Genomic DNA, 22,821 nt, shown 5'->3' with positions numbered 1-22,821 from the left:
CATTACAGGCTGATCACATTGTCCGAAAGAACAATAATCCGTGCTTCGGAAGGCACGTTAAGCTGTTAGTCCCGATTACTACTTACCGATGTAAGTTAGAAGTCGTTACATGAGCCATGGCAGGGGCCTTTGGCGGCTCAATAGTAACCCTGACACCAGGGTTAATGGGCTTGGTAATCCACCTCACAACCCACACGATAGTAAAAGATCACTAATTTAAGAGCCACGCTCTTGTCTGTGCAGCATTCTCCATGTTCCTGCTCCTTGGGAGCCATTGGTACGGTAATGCAGGACGGAAGGGGCAAGTCACAGGGACTGTAAACTGGAACCTGACAGAGGGCAGCAGTAACTGTCAGTACTATTCAGAGGCGGAGGACAGGAGTCCTAGTACGGCTTTGAAATGGTCTACTCTGGGCGCCATCCCACTCGCGTCATACATAGTACTACGGGGCGGAAGGAATAGGGAAACCACTGCTCTATTTTTCCCTTAAAACGTAGCAAGGAAAATGCTACGCCGACAAGACTGTGGCTTTTAAAATTAGTGATTTAATGAAGCTAAGTATTATAATATACTTAAATAAATGAACTACAATTTCCTCTTTTTTTGAAAAAAAAAAGGCACTGTTTTCCTTTTTTAAGCCCGATTTCTCTGGGTGTAGAGTAAATATTTTCCTTCACATATCGTGTGATCCTATTGTCCCTCACAATTTTCCAATGAATAAACCCAAATCGTGTAACAGCGCGTTTCATAGCCGGTAGTGCCGGCGGCATCGCGCAGCCGCGCCAGTTCGCTCGGTGGCGCCATCGCGCTCACTCGCGACGCCACTACGCATCACTACACCACTTCCCGCCTTCCATTTACATCATCATCACATCTACCATCTATAAAATACCTTAATTATTAAAAAAAGAATACATTATTAATCTTTAAACGAAAAGGTGTTTTATCGTGACATGTGCGAAATAAAATGTGTTGAAAAAAATAATAAATATTAAAAAAGTAATTCGAAAATAAAAGTGGAAATAAATAGAATTATAATTACATTTCTAGTTGAAAACATAAAGTTTGAATTTGGAATGTGGTAGCGGCAGAGGCGCCAAACCTTTTCCGTGCTGTGTACGTTACGTAACGGTTCCGGACAAAATCGATATTGTGAGCGTATAAATAGCGGTCCGCGATTGAGAACAGCTGGCTAGTCGCCAGCCATGCAGCCTACGGTAAGATATTTGCACATTTTAACATTAATTTAGACAATTAATTACAGAAATCTTGCATTATTCATAATAATTATCATATTTTACAATATTTTCATTGAATAAGTAATAAGCTTGTGAAATTCGTGAATAACTTGTGTAGGTATCCGCCGGGTCGAGACGTATGAAAGCGTCAATGCTGTATGTTAGGTTAATGTTCAGCCATATTTGATAGTAGATAGTAGATTTCAGTTGGCCTTTTACTAAGAAAAGTCTGAATTCACATAACTATATATAATAAGCTCACGACTATATCCCAATTGGGGTAGTCAGAGCTACATCCATCGCAACATGATCTAAGTACTCACACCTCACCGAGCTTTCTGTTAGAGCAAAGTGATAGGTGGTAAGCCGTATCGCCGTCTATAATTCTCTAACTGTGTTAGTGAAAACTGCACTTAAGATAAATTAAAAACTCATTGGTCCGGTTCCGGGGTTCGAACCATTTGGTGTGTAAATATTAAATATTAAGTTAATAAATATTTATAATATTACTTAACACTTTCAAAGACAGAACGTCTAATGACGTTCCGATCCCAAGGTGTCATATTATCTATTATGAACCATCCCATGATCTCTATCCGTGAAAGGACATAACTTACTTACTTAGGATATTATTTTCACCAACCCGAGGTGGAGTAGTGTGGTGGAGTATGCTCCATACCTCCTCCAGTCAAGTAGTTGGACGTATATAGGCTGGTTATGTTATGTATATTACTTTATTATAAGTATTTAGGTCTCAAAGGGCAAAGGTCAGCGAGTTATCAAATGTCAATAAAACCACAAACGATTGGGTTTTTTGTATATTGTAATAATACTTCTGTTTGAGATAAAAGTCACAACAACATGTCTGCAGGAAACAAGGTCAAATAGGTCAATCGGGGGTGGGCAGAGGCACAAGTAATCAGAGGACAACAGTTCTTCTTATCGTGTGGGTTGTGAGGTGGAATACCAGCCTCATCAACCCTGGTGTCAGGGTTATGATTGAGCCGCCAAAAACCCCTAACATGGCTTATGTAACGATTACTCACTTACATCAGTAAACAGTTACCGGGACCAACGGCTTGACGTGCCTTCCGAAGCACGGATCGTCTTACTCTCGGACAGTCAGGTGATCAGCCTGTAGTGTCCTAACCAAACTAAGGGTTACAAAGTGTTTTATTTTTGTTATATGTCCCCACCGGGATTCAAACCCAGGGCCACAGAGGCCGTTACTTACCTATATTATACCTATATTATGAGCCATACTTAGCACATACATGTACGATAAGCTGCAAAAGCCCAATCAGTTTCTTGCAAAGTAAAAAATTAACTGATTGCACTTAAGACCTCCTGGTTACATGTCTTTTCTGTAATAGACCAAAAACACCTACAAAAATAGGCGTGATTTTATACAAAACACTTGTTTTGTTTATGGTGCAAAATATTTTTTACAAGGCAAGGCGCATTTCCTTACCTCTATTTCCTCTTCATCTTCATAATCTATCTACTCCTTTTCTTCCATAGTATATGTAGTAGTTTAAGTAGTGATATTTATTTATTATAACAATTATAATTATGTGTATTATTATTATGTAGTTTATGTAGTCGAAAGTGTATTTTTATATGTACAAGTATTCCCATGCTGCACTATCCCGCTATATTACATAATATTCAATATCTCCTATACTTAATGGTTGCCTGGAAGAGATTGCTACTTAGCAATAAGGTCGCCTATTGTACTAATTCTATTTCTCTTTTGTTTTGTATTTTGTTTTTTCCTGTTTGTGCATTAAAGTATTTGTTATGTTATGTTATTTTGTGTATATCCAAAGACTTGTTGAAGAGTTGTATAATACGAAATCCTATTAAAAAATTGAATCCCACAAACAAATTACATTAAGAATACCTGTACTGTTTCACCGACCAATAAGAGCAGTTTCCCCAATTAAAATAAATTGACCTTATCTTTTAATCGCTATTAATTTATGGACCCCAGTAGCTTGTTACAGATTGTATAATTAATAGCTTTATTTATGTACAATACTTCAGCACGATCCACTATGACCGGCGTGCGTGTATGAAGCGATTGATGAATGTGGAGGAAGCAAGAGAAGTGTGTCAGGATCGAAGCAAATGGAATTCGTTAGTCTCTGCTTACCCCGGTGGGAAATAGGCGTGAGTTTATGTATGTATGTACGAAAGTGAGGGCCGGGATAGCCCAGTTCAAGAACGCTTGACTCTCACTTTGAGGGCGTAGGTTCGAATCCAGCACAGGCCTAAACCAATGATTGTCGAATGTAAAAAATACCTTAGTATGATAGGTTATGTACCAAAAAAATACTTTTATGTGCAGTATCTTACGAAAAGTAATGATAAAATTGCAGCCTATCATATATAAAGTAAACATTGACAGCAAAGTGACTGTGGAAGTTGAAAAGCAGTAGAGCTATCTTAGTCATCTGTTTGCAGGAGTAGTAGTAAAAGAGAGTGGGGTTGAACCGGCGACAGCGGTTCTCATACCAAGTGCGCGTTAGGGCCTTTCTAACCTTTTTCTTCTATTCAACATTATGGGGCATAGAAATGAATATACGTACATGAATACAGCAAAGGACGTAATCCCTCAAAGCTACTAATACGTCGTTAAGGCGACAAACATCGGGAAACCTTATCAAGTAAACATTGGTTTGAAGGGTCAATGGTTCCATTCCCAAATCCCATTACCCAATGGAGGTTAAAGTCAATAATTAGACGGGTCAGGAGCAAATACTAATATTTTACTAATCGCTGTTTCTTTTATCGTGTGGGTTGTGAAAACCAACCTCATCGACCTTGGTTTCAGGGTTACTATTGAGCCGCCAAAGGCCCCTGACTTGGCTCATGTAACGACTTTTTACTTACATCAGTAAATAGTAACCGGGACCAACGGCTTAACGTGCCTTCCGAAGCACGGATCATCTTACTTTTTGGAAAATCAGGTGATCAGCCTGTAATATCCTAACCAAACTAGGGATCACAAAGCGATTTTTGTGATATGTCTCCACCGGGATTCGAACCCAGGACCTCCGAATCGTGAGCCCAACGCTCAACCACTGGACCACGGAGGTCATAATTCACTTAATTTTCAATAATAAAATTGACGTCCTTGGAATGTTGGAGATACCAATTTAATGGTAACACTTACGTCATCAAACGGCTAGCAATGGCGGCTTTTCATCGGAGCATACCTACATACTTACCTGGTTTTCTTATACCATGGTAAAAAGTAACTTATTTGACTAGTTGGAAACTAGCCTATTTTGTGACATATGGCATTCACTACTTGGCCGGCTCATTGGATACCCACTTCACCGGTGTGTGGACGATTTATTATTCAGTGCTTATCGCCTTAAAATGATAACATAGCGATTTACCTACGTCACTGTGACGTTATCAGTGGGTGGCGTGGCCACACGGAACTACTACGAAATTAACCAACTATTTGTGGTGTTTTGTTTGATGTTTATGAAGTTCGTTATTACATTTCGAAAATGGAACACTCAGGACATAACATTAGCTGCTAATGTTTTTTATTAATGATAATAATAATTTCCATTTTTCGCGGTCCTGTGCGTACGCCAGCCAGTCCCTCCGGCAAGCGTCCAAGTCGTCACGCCATCTCTTTCGAGGTCTACCACGACGCCTGTGCCCGTCATGAGAAAGAGAAAGGAAGAGAGGAAGGGGAGGCATTTGCCCAGCAGTGGGATCTTGTAGGCTAAATTAGATTAGATTAGATAATAATCAGAAAATAAATTTAAAGCTCATGTGAAGCTTACTTTATGTAAAAAAGCTTATTATAAGATTATTGACTACCTAAAGGATAAAAATGTCTGGTATTGAATATCTTCCTCTAACTTAGTTATTAAATAACTTGTAATGTATATCCTCATTGGTTTTTAAAAGATGTGTTGCTGTTGCAGTTTCTTGTCATATCTTCTCCTCAGTCATAACACCTTGCGAAATGACGTAAATTCAAAAATGTTACATTGACTTTCAACAAGTTTATCCATGATAATTACGTTGAATAAATGATTCTGATTTCTGAATAATTTGAATACCTATTGATAGTTTCGTGTATTTTTCAGTCAGTAAAGTAGTAGAAGCTTCCGTGATGGCCATGTTCAGAGTACGCGTGAGTTACATTGTAGTGTCACTGGTTAGAATACCGGCTTTCATTTAGGTCCGTTTTGGGATTCGAACTTGCGACCTCACAGTGAGAATCGAGCGTTCTTCCAACTGAGCTACTACGGCTTAGAAATAAACCAGCAAAACTAATATTTTTATAACTCACAATGAATACTACCCATCTGCAAACCTATTAGAAGCGAAAATGGAGGCGCGTAATCCCTTCAATCAATCAATCAATCAATCAATCAAATCATTTATTGCACAAATATGGTATTTAAGGTGGTAACAATAAATAATATTTAAGAACAACATATTTGGCCATAACATAGGCATGCAAATTTGTTAGTGTACTAACAAGTCAAAGAATAATATTAAAATAGTCAAAATACAATGAAAACAAACAATAAAAAAATAAATAAAAAAAATACTCTAATAGTTAGGTACATGACAAAAATGATGGTTATATTAAGTACATTCATGTCAAAAGTTATCAAAATTCAATAAAATCTTTAATTTTGCAAATGTTTTTTGCCAAAATCCATTTATACAATTCCTTCTGAAAATCATTCGTCGACAGTTTCTGAATGTCAAAAGGTAATTTGTTGAATAATCGCACGCACATACACGTACTACCAAGATTATATTTTCGTGTCCGCGGCGTTTCTTCGAAAACTAGTCTGAAGGGGTTTCTAACACTCCGAGAGTTTGAATGTACTTCAAAGGCTTTTGTAAAAAGATCAGGATGTTGTTTTACAAACACACATGAGTCATAAATATATAAAGCCGGTAGTGGCAGCAAACCAAGTTTCAGGAAGAGCGGCTTGCAACTCTCAAGTGGTGGTGTACCAGTAAGAGCTCTGATACATTTTTTTTGTGATATGAATGCACGTTGTAAATTTGTCCCACTGCCCCACATAACAAGTCCATACCTCATGACTGAGCCAACATATGCATGATACGCAGAAAGGGCAGTATTATTGTCTGTTAGGTTCTTAAGGCGTCTAAGAGCATAAGCAAATTTATTTAATTTATCACTAACATATTCAATTTGAGTTTTCCAATTTAATTCTTTGTTAATTTTTAATCCTAAAAATTTAGCTTCATATACGTCATCAATAACTATATTATCATATTTTACATTTAATTTTCTTATTTTTATTGTATTATTGAAATTAATATAATTAGTTTTTTTTAAATTGATATGCAATTTGTTAGCGTCTAGCCATTGTATCACAGATTTTAATGTTGTATTAATGTCAAGTTCATGTTTATCTATTTCATCGTTGGTAATGTTATTCTTAGATGTTACAATTACGGATATGTCATCTGCAAACATCACACATTTATGTGTCAATATTTCAGGCAAGTCATTTATAAATAATAAAAACAGAAAGGGACCTAGAACACTGCCCTGCGGAACTCCACAACGGTTGAAATCATACTCAGAGGCTGATATTACTACTTCTTTCTTTTCATCTATGTTAGATATAACCACCTTCTGAGTTCTATTTCGCAAATAAGAGTGTAACCAGTTAAGAGGTACCCCACGCACTCCAATGGCTTCCAATTTTCTTGTGAGGATGTCATGCGAGACAAAGTCGAAAGCTTTGCTTAGGTCTAAAAATAGCACTGTAGTTAATTGTTTCTTGTTCAAACTTTTAAGGACGTTTTCCAGTAATGAGTGTATGGCAAGTGTGGTTGATTTCTTTTTTTGGAAGCCGAATTGCTCGGGTCTAATTATTTCAAACTTATCACAAAATTCTCTTAACCGTTTCAACATACATTTTTCAAAGATCTTTGAAAAAACTGATATTAGCGCTATAGGACGATAGTTATTAAGGTCACTTTTATCGCCTTGCTTGTGAAGTGGTTTAATAATAGACTTCTTCAAAATATCTGGAAATGTGCCAGTTTCAAAAGATAAATTTATCAATAAAGTCAATATCGATATCATATTATGTACGGAAATTTTAATAACCCTTGTACAAATATCATCAAAACCCTCAGAGTTAGTGTTGTTTAATGACATTACCTCTTTTAAAACCTCCCCATCGGTCAAAGGTTTTAAGAACATAGAATGCGAGTTATAACCTAATTTTATTTCGTTTGTGTAAGTATTTGTCTGACTGTTCATAGCCTTTACAAAGTGCTCATTAAATATAGAAGCAATTTTTGCCGGATCAGTAACAAGTGTGTGGTTATAATTAATAGATCTAATGTCAGTGTTATACTTTTTACCCCCTATTTCACGATTTATAATAGTCCAAGTAGCTTTATTAATGTTTTTACTTTTATTTATGTATGATCTATTATAATTTTTTTTCAGATTGTAAATACATTTTTTTAGTATTTTAGAAAAAATTACATATCTTTGTTTGTTGCGGTGAGTTTTATGTTTGTAATATTTGTATCTAAGAAACCTTTTTTGTTTACAGCTCAGTTTTAATCCCTTGCTTATCCATTTTTGTTTTTTATTATTAATTATTCTAATTTTAATTTTTGGAAAGCATAGGTTATAGAACAGACTTATTAATTCATGATATTTAGTAAATGCTCTATTAAAGTCTGTTTCTACCAAAACTTCATTAAAAGAAATATTTTTAATACATTCGTTAAATTTTAGAATATTCTCATTACTATAGTCTCTTTTAAAGATGTAATAAATTTTGGGTTTACTTCCTTTAGATTTAACGGAAAATTTTATTAGTTGAGCGGTATCGTGATCGGACAGATGTAGGGATAGCACAAGAGATTCGGCATTTTTAATATTACTCAGTATATGATCTAGGCATGACGCTTGGCGTGTAGGTTGGTTTATGTGCATAACTAAATTATAATTGAGGGCAAGATCTTTATATCGGTTTACAAGTGTACCTGAATTCAGTGTATTTATATTGGTATCGCCTGTTACTATAACTTTTGTAGAATGGTTATATTTCAAATTAATTTTGTTTAAGACACACTCTAGCTTATCAAGAAATAAATTAGGATTGCTATCAGGGGTTCTATAAACACATATGATGACTAGTCTGTTAACTGGACATTCAACCGCACAACATTCAAATGTTTTAGGTATGGTATAGCTCTTAACCAGGGGTAAGTCCCTAAATGGTAAATCATTCTTCACTAATATGCAAGTGCCACCTCTCTTAATGTCACACCTAGAATATGCTGATGCTAAAGTGTAGTTATGAATATTTAAGTATTTTTCTAATCCGGATAAAATGAAAGTCTCAGTAAGACATATAACATCGGGTTGATTTTTATTCTTGATAAGTTCTTGTATTGTAATTTCAAGTAATTCTTTTTTCGAAAATATGCTGGCAATGTTTTGGTGTAGGACAATAAAATACTCCTTGGGATTTTCAATGGATTTAATGTCATTAATCCCGAAAGGAATAACTATTAGGTGTACTAGATGCCTGTAAGGATTGATCACAATTATTCGCTTTTGGTTTGCTGCATTCTGACGACCACACATTCCTGCTTTTGTAGTATGTCCTATCATAGTCAATATGATTCAGAGTATGGAGGAGTTTGTTACAGATACCCTTCAAACCAGATTTTCTATTGTAATTATAATTAAAAGTTACATATCTGCAGTTCATAAATTGATTACAAAGGTGTTCCACGTTAGAATTGAAATTAAAGGTATCAACATTAACATTAACGTTATTAGCAACCTGCAAGATAATTACAATGTGTTCTGTTAGCAACTTTAAACATTTTCTAAGCTGATGTAAAGCTTTTTTCACATTTAAATCATGTTCTCCTACACTTAAAATAATTATATCATTAGGTAGCATCTGGTTAGGCTGTATGTCTTGCAGTATGTCTTTGGTAAATGCATATGGTTTTACACTCACTAGCACTTCATAGTTTTCCTGCTTATGTCTTGAGTTCGATCTTAACAACTCTGAGGCCAAACCTCTGCATTGCTCTCCACCAAAGACCCAAATTTTTGGTTTCCGCATACAATCACTACTTATCTTATTTATTCTTGAATAGTCTGATTTGCTCTCAACTCTTTCAGGCTCATCTATTTCAATAGACTTATTTTTACTCGACACGTTATTTTGTACTAATGTCTCTATCCGTCTATTCAGTGTTGCAATTTCATCTTTGGATAAATTTAGCTGTTGTTGTAATTTAAGAACTTCTTTTTCTAGCTCAAATATTTCTGTATAATTCTCTGATTTCATTATTTTCGGTGGTGTGGCGAAAACACTCAAATGTAAACTCTGAGCAGGTTGCCTCTTCTTGGTGGTATTTGCTTGTCTTATCGGAGTAGTACAAATATTCTTTAAGACACGAACTTCTTTGTTCAGTCCAGTTATCTCCCTTTTCAGTTCATTATTTTCAAGTATCGTCTTCTCTAACTCATTCTGCGTACTAGCCAAATTTGACATCAATTCGCTTATTTCATCCTTCATTTCTTCAATAAGTCCAAAGTTATCCGTTAGGCATTCGACGCTTCTTGACAACAGCTGTTCGGTAGACATATATAGTTCTTTTAGTGTTTCATCTTCGGTCAAAATCGTAGAATCATATGCGCTAAGACTTGAGTCAACAATGCTCAGATCATCAATTGTCACCTGTTGGGCTGTTTCAACGTGGTTGGATGTGGATGGGACACTTATTTTGTCACTCTTTGGCTTTTCTTGACGTGGTGTCGTTTTTCCAATTTTGGTCCTCAACTGTGGTAACTTTTTTCTACGTACAGTTACGAAAGATTTCTCAGAGTTCTTACTATTTTTACTTTGTAAGCATAAATTGCACTTCCAATTTTTTCTCCTCTCGGGTTCCATTAAACAATATAATTTCTCTGATATACCCGCGCAATCAAACTCATAAGAATTTTTACATATGGAGCATTTTATGGCATCCCTTTGGTTGATTTTAGATTTACATCTGTAGCATATTATCTTTGCCATTTTCTTGAATATTGAATTCAATAATATTGCAAATAAAAAAAAAATACAAAAATCAAATAGCACGTTTTTAGCTTGTAAACAATAAAATAAAAAGTCAAAAAGGCAATGTTATATGCGAGATTCGATCCATGGGTCGGTCATTTGTTAGTCTGCCTTCCACGCCTCCAGACCACTAGCACCTACGGTAAGAGGTTGAAATCGGCGATTACAAGCCGCGCTAGCGAACAAATGCAACTTATTGGAAGGTAGGTAAACGTTTCAAGGTTCAAAGATCACAATCACAAACAATAAGAACGTTGAGTTGAAAAATTCAATAATAGTCCTGTATTCACTTGATAAATATATTTTATATATCAATTTCCTGGTTCTAGTTATATCATAGAATGATCTTTATGCACTTCTATTGTATTGATGTTTTATTTTACACTGTTTTCCACTTTATTTATATTTTTTGCAGTTATGTCACTATATTTGCTTATTACTTTACGCCAACAATACTACGCGCAAATCACAACACTTTTCATAAGATTTTATTAAAATTCGGTCATTACATTTAAGATATAAATTTTAAAATAAAGTTATTTACGGACGTGTTGTACACTAGACCGCCATCTAAACTTCGATTCCTCACAACCCCTTGGAAATATTGAAAGATTAAACCGTTCTTCGGAAACTTCAGCAAGATATTTGTTTCCAAGCTTACGCAAAGATTAATTCCCTGCTTTGTTTTAAAATGTTAATTGCTTTTTACTTTTTTTTTACGTGACTTATTGTAGATTTGCCGCAGATGGCATTAACTACTTGGCCGGACAAATGGGGAGCGCTGAAGGCTCTCACCAGGTACAACGTTTAAGACAACAGGCCTGAGGGTGCCCAGTTGAGCGCGAACCTCGACTCAGGGCGTCGTCTGAGAGGAAAAATATTTGAAAGAATGAATCGACCCTAGCGGGTCGATAGCGATAAGCGCTGATTGAGGGAAATCGTCGACCACGCCGGCGGGGTCGGGGTTTTTACTCTACTTTAATTTAAAAGAAGATTTACATACATACATAAACTCACGCCTATTTCCCAACGGCGTATGTCGAGATTATGGAATTTAATTTGCTTCGATCCGGACACACTTCTCTTGATTCCACATTCATCAATCGTTTCATACACGCTCGCCGGTTTAGAATACATCGTACGGAACCTTTTTTAAGGACATCTACTTAAATCATTCTAGCTGTTTAAAGAAATAAATATACTGACGGTCGCAAGTCAATATATTTATGAAAACATTATGTATGTGCGTAAAAATGTATCTCTCCTTCCGAGAAACTGTGAAAGGCATACTTACAATACAAGGAATAAAAATAAAATTGTTGTTCAAAATTCTAGATTAAGTAAATTAAATTCATCTTTTTTGGGGTTATGTATACGTTTTTACAATAAAATACCAGATAATATTTTAAATTTGTCAGAGAATAAATTTAAAGCTCACGTGAAGCTTACTTTATGTAAAAAAGCTTATTATAAGATTAATGATTACCTAAATGATAAACATGTCTGGTGTTAAATGTGTTCCTCTAGTTATTAAATAACTTGTAATGTACCCTCATTGATTTAAAAGATGTGTTGCTGTTGCAGTTTCTTGTCATTTCTTCTCCTCAGCCATAACACCTTGCGAAATGACGTAAATTCAAATGTTACATTGACCTTTAACAAGTTTATACATGATAATTACGTTGAATAAATGATTCTGATTCTTCCTCTGTTTTTCTCTGTAGCGGTAAAAACATGTTTTCGTTGTGTTGAAATAACAAATTTTTCAATTTTCGAATTGTTTTCTTATTGTACTTGTATTGAAAGTCCTTCCTTTTTATCTTTCATGATTCTGAGTCTATGGAAAGTATCGTATATGTTTTAATACCCCTACGAAATGTACTTATAAAGGCTAAAATTAGCTAATCTACACACATATAAGTACATAAACTCACGCCTATTTCCCACCGGGGTAAGTGGACACTATGGAATTCCATTTGCTTCGATCCTGAATATTCCTGACATACTTCATAAAATCATCATAGGCCTTTACATCTTGATCAGATGATCTACACAGCGTTTCTGTGGCAACGTCTTATACGGCTGAATAATATACGAGAAAAAAAAGTCTAATATCATTTAAAAATAAAAAACTCAACTCAAACACGTTACACGCAAACAATGTACCTAATTCACCAGTTTTCATTATCTCCTTCAATGAACCGCTACTGATACGATCGCTCCCTCGAGACTTGTCGAACTCGGGATACGACCCCGCAATCTCGACAAGAATAAATCTCTACATAGCATAGAATAAGGAATAATGCTACGTACAGAACGGCAACTCTCCGCTCCCCACCAGCGGCTGAGCTAGGTTTACCTCACCCCCCTCAGTCTTACCATAGAATAAGGAATAATACTACGTACAGAACGGCAACTCTCCGCTCCCCACCAGCGGCTGAGCTAGGTTTACCTCACCCCCCTCAGTCTTACCATAGAATAAGGAATAATACTACGTACAGAACGGCAACTCTCCGCTCCCCACCAGCGGCTCAGCTAAGTTTACCTCACCCCCTCGGTCTTACGTCTTTTTTTAATCCTATAAGCGTCAGACGTCATACACACAGATGCGCGTATACGATAACGTATATGTGTATTGTCTGTGTAAAACGAAGTTTTTTGTATGAAGTGTCCAGAAAATTATCAATTCTAAGAGCTTTTTTCTTAAGGAATAACTCGTAAATACGAAGCCAAGTAAATCTTTCCTATAATCAAGACTTTTCACCACAGTGGAGGCAAATCAGTGTGTGGACACATTAAATACATTTAGCTACAAATTGACTGCCTTCCAAGCCATGACTGACAGGCGATCAATCAACGCGATGACGTCAGCAAGATGGCGGCGACGCGTTTGGCGGGAAAATACTAACATGGCGTGATTCTCAAGTTTCTTGAAAAAGCCAACACATCTTTCCTTTGAGGTTTTTAATGTTTTAACGCGTTTTTTGCAACGATGTCACTTCTCATTAAGTTTAATAGGTTTCCAACTAGTCAAATCAGTTACTTTTTATTAAACGTCAAAGCATAAAATTGCTATGGAATTTGTATGAAAAAGGACACTGTGACGTCATAGAAAAACGTGATAAAATATCGGACTTATTGTTACGTTTCTCTTGATTAAAATTCACAACTAAATTAAAAAGAAAAAAGCAGAAGGCAAGAGGGAAACCACTGCTCTATTTTTCTCTAAAAACTAGCAACTAACTTCCTACTTACTTAGTAAATAGTAGTCGAGAGCGACTGATTAACATACCCTCTAAAGCACGAATCGTTTTATATTCGGACAATTACGAGTACATTCGGTAACGAGCAATTGCTATTTAGCATCATGTGTGTACGTACGTTGCTAAAATAGGCATACTCATTTCGAGTCTCAAAAATTGATGATTGTGCGATTTTATGAGCTTGTGTATCATAGATTTACTACTACCGTAGAATAAACATCATCACTCAAAAAGTGGGACGCAAAGTTACTGTTAATATAGCGACGTTGACAATACTTTACTTCAGTGCGTGATTAGGCGCCGAAGTGGCAATACGGTGAAGTGCGTGGTAAAACAATGCGTTCAGGGCGCTGCTGGGGCTGTCGCGACGCTGTAGCGCCTCCGGTATGTTCTGCGAGGCGCGCGTAGACGACTTCCACGCGATCATGCGTAAGCGCCGCTGCTGCTGAACCGCTGGGTGCGATTGCACGCTGTTACATAGCTGCCCGCGGCTTCGGTGATTCGGGCCGGTCTCATGTGTTTTATTTTTATGTTGTTCGTCTTTCGAATCTGTTACTAATACTAGGTTAAGCCTTTTGTTACTAACTAAATATGGACTAGTTTCCGAAATAAATATTTTGAATTTGAATTTGAATTTTGAAAAACTTGCAAAAATAGATGCTCAAAGCGAAAATAGAAGGATGGGACATCATATTTCTAATAAGTAATGACATTCTGCATGTCATCATAGTATAAACATTCATTTATCGCAATAAAACCCACCAAAATGATTATTTTAGTTTAAAATACACTAAAACAAGTACTCTCGGTCAATCCGAGTCGCAGTATAACCCGATTGCGTTACGAAGCACCACGCGCTAATATACGTAGTTAGACGATGCGTACTTTCTTAATTTGACACGATTTTATTGAATGCTTCTATGCTGTTCTGGGAGCAAATAAAAAACATAGAAAACGTTCAGCTGCTTGTCTTCCCGGGCATGTCGTAAAAACCGACAGAGAGATTGTGTCCTCTAACATGATGGACTAATGTTATGGGCGATAGGCTGATCCCTTATCACCATAAGGTTCATCATATCCAGCTTACGACATCGTATCAACAGTGGCTGCAAGTTGTCTTTGATTACTTGTGGCTCTGCCCACCCCACTAGGGATTACGGGCGTGAGTTTATGTATGTATGTATGTATGTTATTGAATGTATATACCGCTATGTACGAATGTATAGATAAACAAGCGCCAAGTTTTCGCCGCATTTTCGTATCAAGCGCTGTATCTACGGTAGTTGTAAATCAATGTTGTGCATCCGTGGAGGTCCGTACTGCTTTATGATGATGTGTATAATTTCCGCATGACATTATAATTTTTAGCTAAATCATTGATGTATAAAGGCCCCGATTTCTACAGTCAACTCCTAATTTTATTTTAAGTTATACCTGCCATTTTCTTATCCGCGGAAAAGGAAAGGGACGGATGATTGACAGCTCTTAATTTTAGGAAGAATGAGTAAATTAATGAATAACCCGGACGAATCAAAAGGTACGTCCCTGGTATGCAATCCGTTTGACGTGCTGTCTACTTAACTGTGTCGGGTTATTGACGGATGTAAAATTTTAAGACGGTTGGTTTAGATTTGTGCTTAAAATTGACGTGTATTCCATAAATTTTATGCTTGTCGATGACCCGTCCCTTTCCTTTTCAGCGGATAAGAAAATGACAGATATAACTTAAAATAAAATTAGATGGTATTTACAGGAATTAGCACCATTATTATCTTTGTTAGTGAACTGTTTGTAAGTTCTTTTTAAGAATAGAATAGAATAGAAACTTTATTTGCGTCAAACATGGTGAATAAGGTGACAAGTGGGTATTAGAAGTAGGTACAATTGCAACATGTTTCGCCAAAGAAAAAAATAAATACTTAAAAGTAAAATAAAATAAAAAAGAATTATAAATTCTTTGAACACGTTTGAACACAATTGTTGTTGTTGAACAAGGAGCGGTCCGCGGAGGTCCGTGTTTCTCTATGTCACAAACTTTTTACAATGTGACATTAGTCTGATTTTCACGACGATTCAACTCTGCTTTATTTATGGTCTTTATTTACGAATATTTCCCAAATAGCAAATATTATTTTTCGCAAGCAATGACATAACAGTTTGCAAGTAAATAGTTCCTACAATGAAATCATATTACTACAGGACGTAAAAACATTTGCGCCTCAATGGTGGTGTTAATCAGGATAACAGACATCATTGTAAGTTGGTAATATTTCTATCTCTCTTTATTTAAGAGCTGCGCTCTTGTCGGTGGAGTAATCGCCTTCATTACTCCATAGATAGGACGTGTAGAACGGTGGTTGCCCCAATCGCCTTCCGTTCCGCAGTACACCGACCAATTTCTCAATCGGTGATGTTCTAGCTACCAGGGCAGGGCTCTCCCTACCAGAATCCATTTCCTCAGCCTCCAACCAGTACTGACACCGCTGCTGCCCGGCATCAGGGGTGCGCTTTTGAAGTAGCGGCGTCTACTCGCTTCGTCACAAGATCGTCATAGAACCGTGGTAATATTTAATGATAGTAGAATGAGGTCCTAATCCTCTTTCGCTTAAGCTCACGACTATATATATATACAATTCGGTTAGTCAGAGTTACATGCATCTCGAGATTTTGTGTCGCTCGGGTGACATTAAAAATAATAATAATAAAGCTTATTTAAGTGAAACCTTCGACACACATATATATTTACAACATTAAAATATACACACATTAATATTTAGTAGGAAAACATAAAGGCAAAAACATAAAAACATGTGGCGACTGTCTGCCGAAATGGCGATACACCACGCCCTTCGGCCAAAAGCCTTGGAAACCTTGCTACGAAACTTCGCTACGCAAACGTAGCACTGTTCGTAGCCAAACGCTACGCTTTTTAGTAGACAGCAGATTTTGCACACAGCAATACAAAAATAATAAATTGGTATAATATTATACTTGCAAGATACATCTATACACTATAAGGTTTATTATTATTTATTGTATGTCGTTTCCATATTCGATTTATTCCTCGATCGTCCTGAAGTTTTGTCCCACATTCTAAAAAATTCTTAGTTTGTCCCATATCACTATTGAAGTCTTGCTTCGTCCCAAATTATAAGTAGGTACTTCAATGGTATAGTCAACAAAAAGAATACTAAAAATATACTTATTTTTTTAAAGTTACATAAGTACTTATTAATAAAACAAGTCTATTCTTTAAATATAAATAAAAGTATTATTCAGTTATATGTAATAATAATTTTAAATATATACAGAACAGTCAGATATATAAGAAACAATAATAAGGCAATTTTTACAATTAAAAGAATTATTATTATTATGTTTGTCATTTCCATATTTTGGGACCATTTATTATTATGATAATGTGAAATAAATGAATCTAATCTAATGTAATATATTATCATTGTTTGCAGAGGATGCGCCGGCCCCGGCGGCACCGCTGGCTGACCCTGTCAGTGTTCTTCGTGGCGTATTCGGTGTTCCAGGCTGTGTTCAGCCCCAGCTCGACAGCCTCCACCGTAGGCCCCTCCACCGACGTCGACGAGCCCTCGTCCCAGAGAGATAACCCGATTACGATCCCTGAGAAAGATGGTAAGTATGTAGTGTGGCTCAAGACTATATCCCAATTGGGGTAGTCAGAAGTACATCTATTGCCAGATGAACTAAACACCCACGATTCACAGATTTGTTAGATCAACATCTGTTAAACGCCGTCTCTTAAATACAAAATTTTAGAAGCCTCAATTGAGGTAGTGATGAAACAGGATAACGCTCCCTAGCATTATCCTGTTTTTCACAGGGTCCGCTTACTTAACCTGAAGATTTGACACATCTGTTTTTTTATAGAAGCGACTGCCTGTTTGATCTTCCAGTCCGAAGGGTAAGCCCAATCCAGGTTTAAATCACATACTTCCGAAACACATTTCTCGGGTTAATACGAGTTTCCTCACGATGTTTTTCTTCACCGTTGAGCACGTGATAATCATTTATAATCCAAACATGAATTCGAAAACAAATTTGTAAATCATTGCTTCAATCTCATGGTAAGAGTCAAGCATTGTACCAACTGGGCTCTTGGGAATAGCGTGTACTTATTTAATAGAGTTTGTAGGAACTCTAATGTCAATAGATATGAAAATTATATAAGTGGCACAACAGAATAGAGTTTGTAGAAACTTATTAATTTTCTTATTTATAGTCAAAGTTAAAATATTGTACTTATTGAATCCACTACCTAGTCTAAGTCTCTCTAATAGTCACTTTCTCCCTTCTTCTCTCTCTCTATTTTACATAAACTCACGCCTATTTCCCCCTAGGGTAAGCAGAGACTATGGAATTACATTTGCTTCGATCCTGACAACTTTTCTTGCTACCTCCACATTCATCAATCGTTTCATACACGCACGTGGGTTCGGAGTAGATCGTACTAAACCTTTTCTAAGGACATCTCCAATTTGGGCGATGTTTGTACCTCCTTCTAGGTCATCCTCTGCCAGTCCTACCACCAACTATTGCTTTATATACTGCTTTCGTAATCCTATTATCCTTCATCCGCTCTACGTGTCCAAACCAACTTAACATTCCCTTCTCAATTTTAGTCGCTATATACCTACTCTTTTACACCACAGTACTACTGTTTCTCACTTTATTACTCAATTTCTACGGCCTCTGTGGTCCAGTGGTTGAGCGTCGGGCTCACGATCCAAAGGTCCTGGTTGGAATCCCGGTGGAGACATATCACAAAAATCACTTTGAGATCCCTAGTTTGGTTAAGACATTACAGGCTGATCACCTGTTTGTCCGAAAGTAAGACTATCCGTGCTTCGGTAGGCCCGTTAAGCCGTTGGTCCCGGTTACAACTTACTGATGTAAGTACGTAGTCGTTACCTGAGCCATGTCACGGGCCGTAGGCGGCTCAATACTAACCAGGGTTGATGAGGTTGGGAATCCACCTCACACCCACACGATAGAAGACGACTCAATTTCTCTCTCTAATCTATTCCGGTTCGCTCTCTATTTTATATTCTACATTTTGTAATTTACAGAGAAAGATATCAGCACAACGCCACTGTCAATGGCGGAGAATGAGTATAGCACGAGAAGCGGTAAGAAGGCCATGAAGGGACTAGTCGATGAAGAAGAAGAAGAAGATGAAAGCGAGAAGAAGAAACAAAAAGATGCCGGATATGTAGAGGTACAGTCATATATTTTTTACGTACATAAAATCACGCCTATTTCCCGTTGGGGTAGGCAGAGAACATGGAATTTCACTTACTACGATCTTGACACACCACTATATTATTTATGATAATTATTATAATATCTATCTTAATACTGAATTATCTGGAACAATACTGCTTTTTAACGTGACTTATTTGTAGTTGATGTCCCATTCATTAATTATCAATTCAAATTCAAAAATATCTTTATTCAGTAGGTAACATAGTTACACTTTGAATCGTAAATTTTTACATAACGAACGTCTCATCCGCCTAAAACAACTGCAGCTTCTCACAACCTGTATAGCCGGGGAAAAGAAGCTGCAAGAAAAACATCGGCACAGGGCCCTAGACGTTCTTTATCCTCCTTTCATACCATAAACAATCAAATTCCCATTCAATATCCTTCCAAAGTTCTCACTTTCCTACATACATGGTATGTATGATGTATGTGTGTATGTATTTACAGGAGGGGGAGTTCGATGACACGCCACCGACTGTCCACCCCCTCAGGAACTGTACTCCGCCAGCCATTGAACAGGTATGTATGTACATAAACAAAGTCATCACCAGCTCATTAACGTCTCCACTGCTGGGGCACGGGCCTTCCCTGTGGATGGATAGGGAGATCGGGCTTTAAACCACCACGCGGGCCCAGCGCGGATTGGTGGTTATTAACGACTACTAATGCAGCCGGCCCAATGGCTTTACGTGCCTTCTGAAGCACGGAGGAGCTCGAGATGATTTTTTTTTGGTCACCCATCCTATGACCGCCTTTGCGAAAGTTGCTTAAGTAACTTCAAAAATCGCAGACCGAGCGCGTTTAGTGCTGCGCCACCGAGCTCCTCACATAACATAAACATAACATAAACTGCCTATATACGTCCCACTGCTGGGCACAGGCCTCCCCTCAATCAACGGAGGGAGTATGGAGCATACTCCACCACGCTGCTCCACTGCGAGTTGGTGGAGCTGTTTTTACGGCTAATAGCCGGGACCAACGGCTTAACGTGCCCTCCGAAGCACGGACACATCGTATTTTTTTGGACAATCAGGTGATTCAATCCTGAAAAGTCCTTACCAAACAAAGGACAGTCTCACAAAGTGATTTCGACAATGTCCCCATCGGGAATCGAACCCGGACCTCCAGATCGTGAGCCTAACGCTCTAACCACTAGACCACGGAGGCTTCACATAAACAAAGTACTTATTAATTTATTTTTAATAAAACTATTATTTTATTACTTTTATTTTTTATTTTCCCTTTTTAAAAGGGGTATAAACCCCACCACACGGGCCGTCCACCCCCTCATCACTCTACTGGTGGGGTCGAGGTGATTGGATGAATATTTTATTATTTATTCCCTTTTTGTCAAAAAACAAATCAATAATTTGAATAAATTGGGTCGTGTACTATGTTCAAGATAAATTAGGAAATTCTGATTTCTAAACGACAGTATGGGGTGGAGATATATCTTGTTTTATTGGTTTTAAGTTGAAATGAAATGATATAAAATTCGCTATAGAGTAACGGTGCTAATTGGGTCGTGTACTAGGTCAACATAAATTATTAAATTCTAATTACTAAATAAAGACAGATCTAGAACTAACGAAAAACATTTTCTTTTTTCTATCAAACTTATTTAATGAATCCCGGTGGGGACATATCACAAAAATCACTTTGTGATCCCTAGTTTGGTTAGGACAATACTGGCTGATCACCTTATTGTCCAAAAAGTAAGATGATCCGTGCTTCGATAGGCACGTTAAGCCGTTGGTCCCGGTTACTACTTACTGATGTAAGTGAGTAGTCGTTACATGAGCCATGTCAGGGGCCTTTGGCGGCTCAATAATAACCCTGACACCAGGGTTGATGAGGTTGGTAATTCAGCTCACAACCCACACGATAGAAGAAGAAGATTGTTATTAACAAATGTAGAATCAGGTCTGAAATTATTATTTTATTACCCTACAGTTCCCTCGTCCCCTGATGGGCCAGTACGCGCGGCGTCACGGAGGACTGATCATCCACGTCCTCGTGTGTGTGTTCACCTTCATTGGCCTAGCCATCGTGTGTGACGAGTACTTCGTCTCCAGTCTTGACAGGATCTGCGAAGGTACGCAGTTTTTAACAGACCTTTTATAACAGTCCTTTTTAATAGTCCTTTTTAATAGTCCTTTTTAATAGTCCTTTTTAATAGTCCTTTTTAATAGTCTTTTTTAATAATGCTTTTTAATAGTCCTTTTTCAATGATCCTTTTTTATTTTATTTTTTATTTTAGGCCGCTGTGGCTGTTTAGGGAGATGATGAATAATTATGATGAAAATCGACCCTGTCAAATCTTTATGTTAGGTAAGCGGACCCCGTAAAAAAACGGGACAATGCTAAGAAAATGATGATGAATTAAAGGGATAACACTAGGGAGATGGTGAATGTGATGAGATGGTCAAGTGGGTATAGTTTTGAGCAAATACAGACTTCGTTGTTATATTGTCACTCTCTCTCTCTATCTCTATTTAAGAGCTGCGCTCTTGTCGGTGGAGTAACCGCCATTCCTCTCTTCTTCACGCCAAAACCTTCACCTCCCGATACGACACGACCTGCACCTTCTCTTTTATTTGTTTCATAAATGTTATGTGTGTTATGGTATATATATATAACATTTATATTGTCACTATTTTGTTATATTTCAGAGCTGAAGCTGGCACCAGACGTCGCGGGCGCAACGTTCATGGCGGCGGGCAGTTCTGCGCCGGAGTTGGCTACCGTCATCATCGGCGTCTTCTGTGCGCAGGATGACATAGGTAACCTCATAACATAAACTCACGACTGTATACCTATTGGTGTAGTCAAAGGTACATCCATCGCAAGATGAACTAAATACCCGCAGCTCACCGAGCTTTCACAGTACAATATGTTTTTTTTATTGTAATTTTTTTTGGTACATTGCGGTCAAACACATAACCCTCCTTTTTGCTTGGCCTCATTCGGGTAAAAAAGACAACACTGCTCGCTGCTAGAGCAACGGTTCGATTTTTAAACTTCCCGTGGATAACAAGATAGATAAAAATAGATAGATAAAATACTTTATTAAGCACAATGGACACAAAATACAGAGATAAGGTATATTATACAGAAAAGCACAACAGGCGGCCTTATTGCTCATGCAGCAATTTCTTCCAGGCAACCTTTGAGTACAGGAAAATTTTGTACAAATATAATAATATGGTAATATATTAAGTAACCACTCGTGTTCCACCTTCCAGGTGTGTCTGGCGTGATCGGCTCAGCGGTGTTCAACATAATGTTCGTGATCTCCGTGTGCGCGCTGTGTGCGGGCACCGTGTCACACCTCAACTGGTGGCCGTTGTGCCGCGACTGCTTCTTCTACGCCCTCTCTATCCTCGTCATGCTGTGCACCATATGCAATGGATACGTCTCCTGGTACGTTGGTTGTTTTACGATTCGAAGTTGTATATATGCGTCACGCTGTGTAAACTTCGATATCGCGTTTCACGACTGCTTGAAGACTGCATTATTAAATGTGGCGCCATCTGTTGCATGCGGGCGGAACTAGCTGGCCAACTAGTTAGGTCCGCCATACTAGGCCTCCAACCGTTATCTACTTTACTTCTGGTACCTGACAGAGGGCAGCAGTAACTGTCAGTACTCTTCAGAGTCGCAGGACAGGATTCCTAGTACGGCTTTGAAATTTACTACTCTGGGCGCTACCGCGGGCTACTCTCGCGTCAGACAGAGTACTGCGGGGCGGAAGGCAAGAACCACTATTTTTCTCTAAAAAAGTAGCATGGAGAATGCTGCACCGACAAGAGCGTGACTCTGAAATTAATATAGTTTTAATTGGGTCGTATACTAGGTTCAAGATAAATGATAAAGTTCCGATT

The 22,821-nt window shown here is 37.6% G+C and overlaps 1 protein-coding gene across 2 annotated transcripts in view; it reads left to right on the top strand.

Annotated features, from left to right (window-relative positions):
* The first annotated feature begins 831 nt into the window (after window positions 1-831).
* The window catches only part of LOC126377039 (probable sodium/potassium/calcium exchanger CG1090), a 48,824-nt gene continuing 26,834 nt past the window's right edge, over window positions 832-22,821 (top strand). For both annotated transcript variants that reach the window (XR_007567781.1, XM_050024659.1), the window contains exons 1-7: window positions 832-1,218; window positions 17,110-17,287; window positions 18,742-18,890; window positions 19,385-19,456; window positions 20,891-21,032; window positions 21,610-21,720; window positions 22,183-22,360. Coding sequence is in view for 1 of the 2 variants with exons in the window: in XM_050024659.1 (XP_049880616.1) it covers window positions 1,207-1,218; window positions 17,110-17,287; window positions 18,742-18,890; window positions 19,385-19,456; window positions 20,891-21,032; window positions 21,610-21,720; window positions 22,183-22,360 (842 nt within the window). In the remaining variant the exon portion in view is untranslated. The remainder of the gene's footprint in view (window positions 1,219-17,109; window positions 17,288-18,741; window positions 18,891-19,384; window positions 19,457-20,890; window positions 21,033-21,609; window positions 21,721-22,182; window positions 22,361-22,821) is intronic.

The sequence above is a fragment of the Pectinophora gossypiella genome, chromosome 22, assembly GCF_024362695.1.
Source record: "Pectinophora gossypiella chromosome 22, ilPecGoss1.1, whole genome shotgun sequence".
NCBI lineage: Eukaryota > Metazoa > Arthropoda > Insecta > Lepidoptera > Gelechiidae > Pectinophora > Pectinophora gossypiella.
This window is presented reverse-complemented; position numbering and strand designations above follow the sequence as displayed.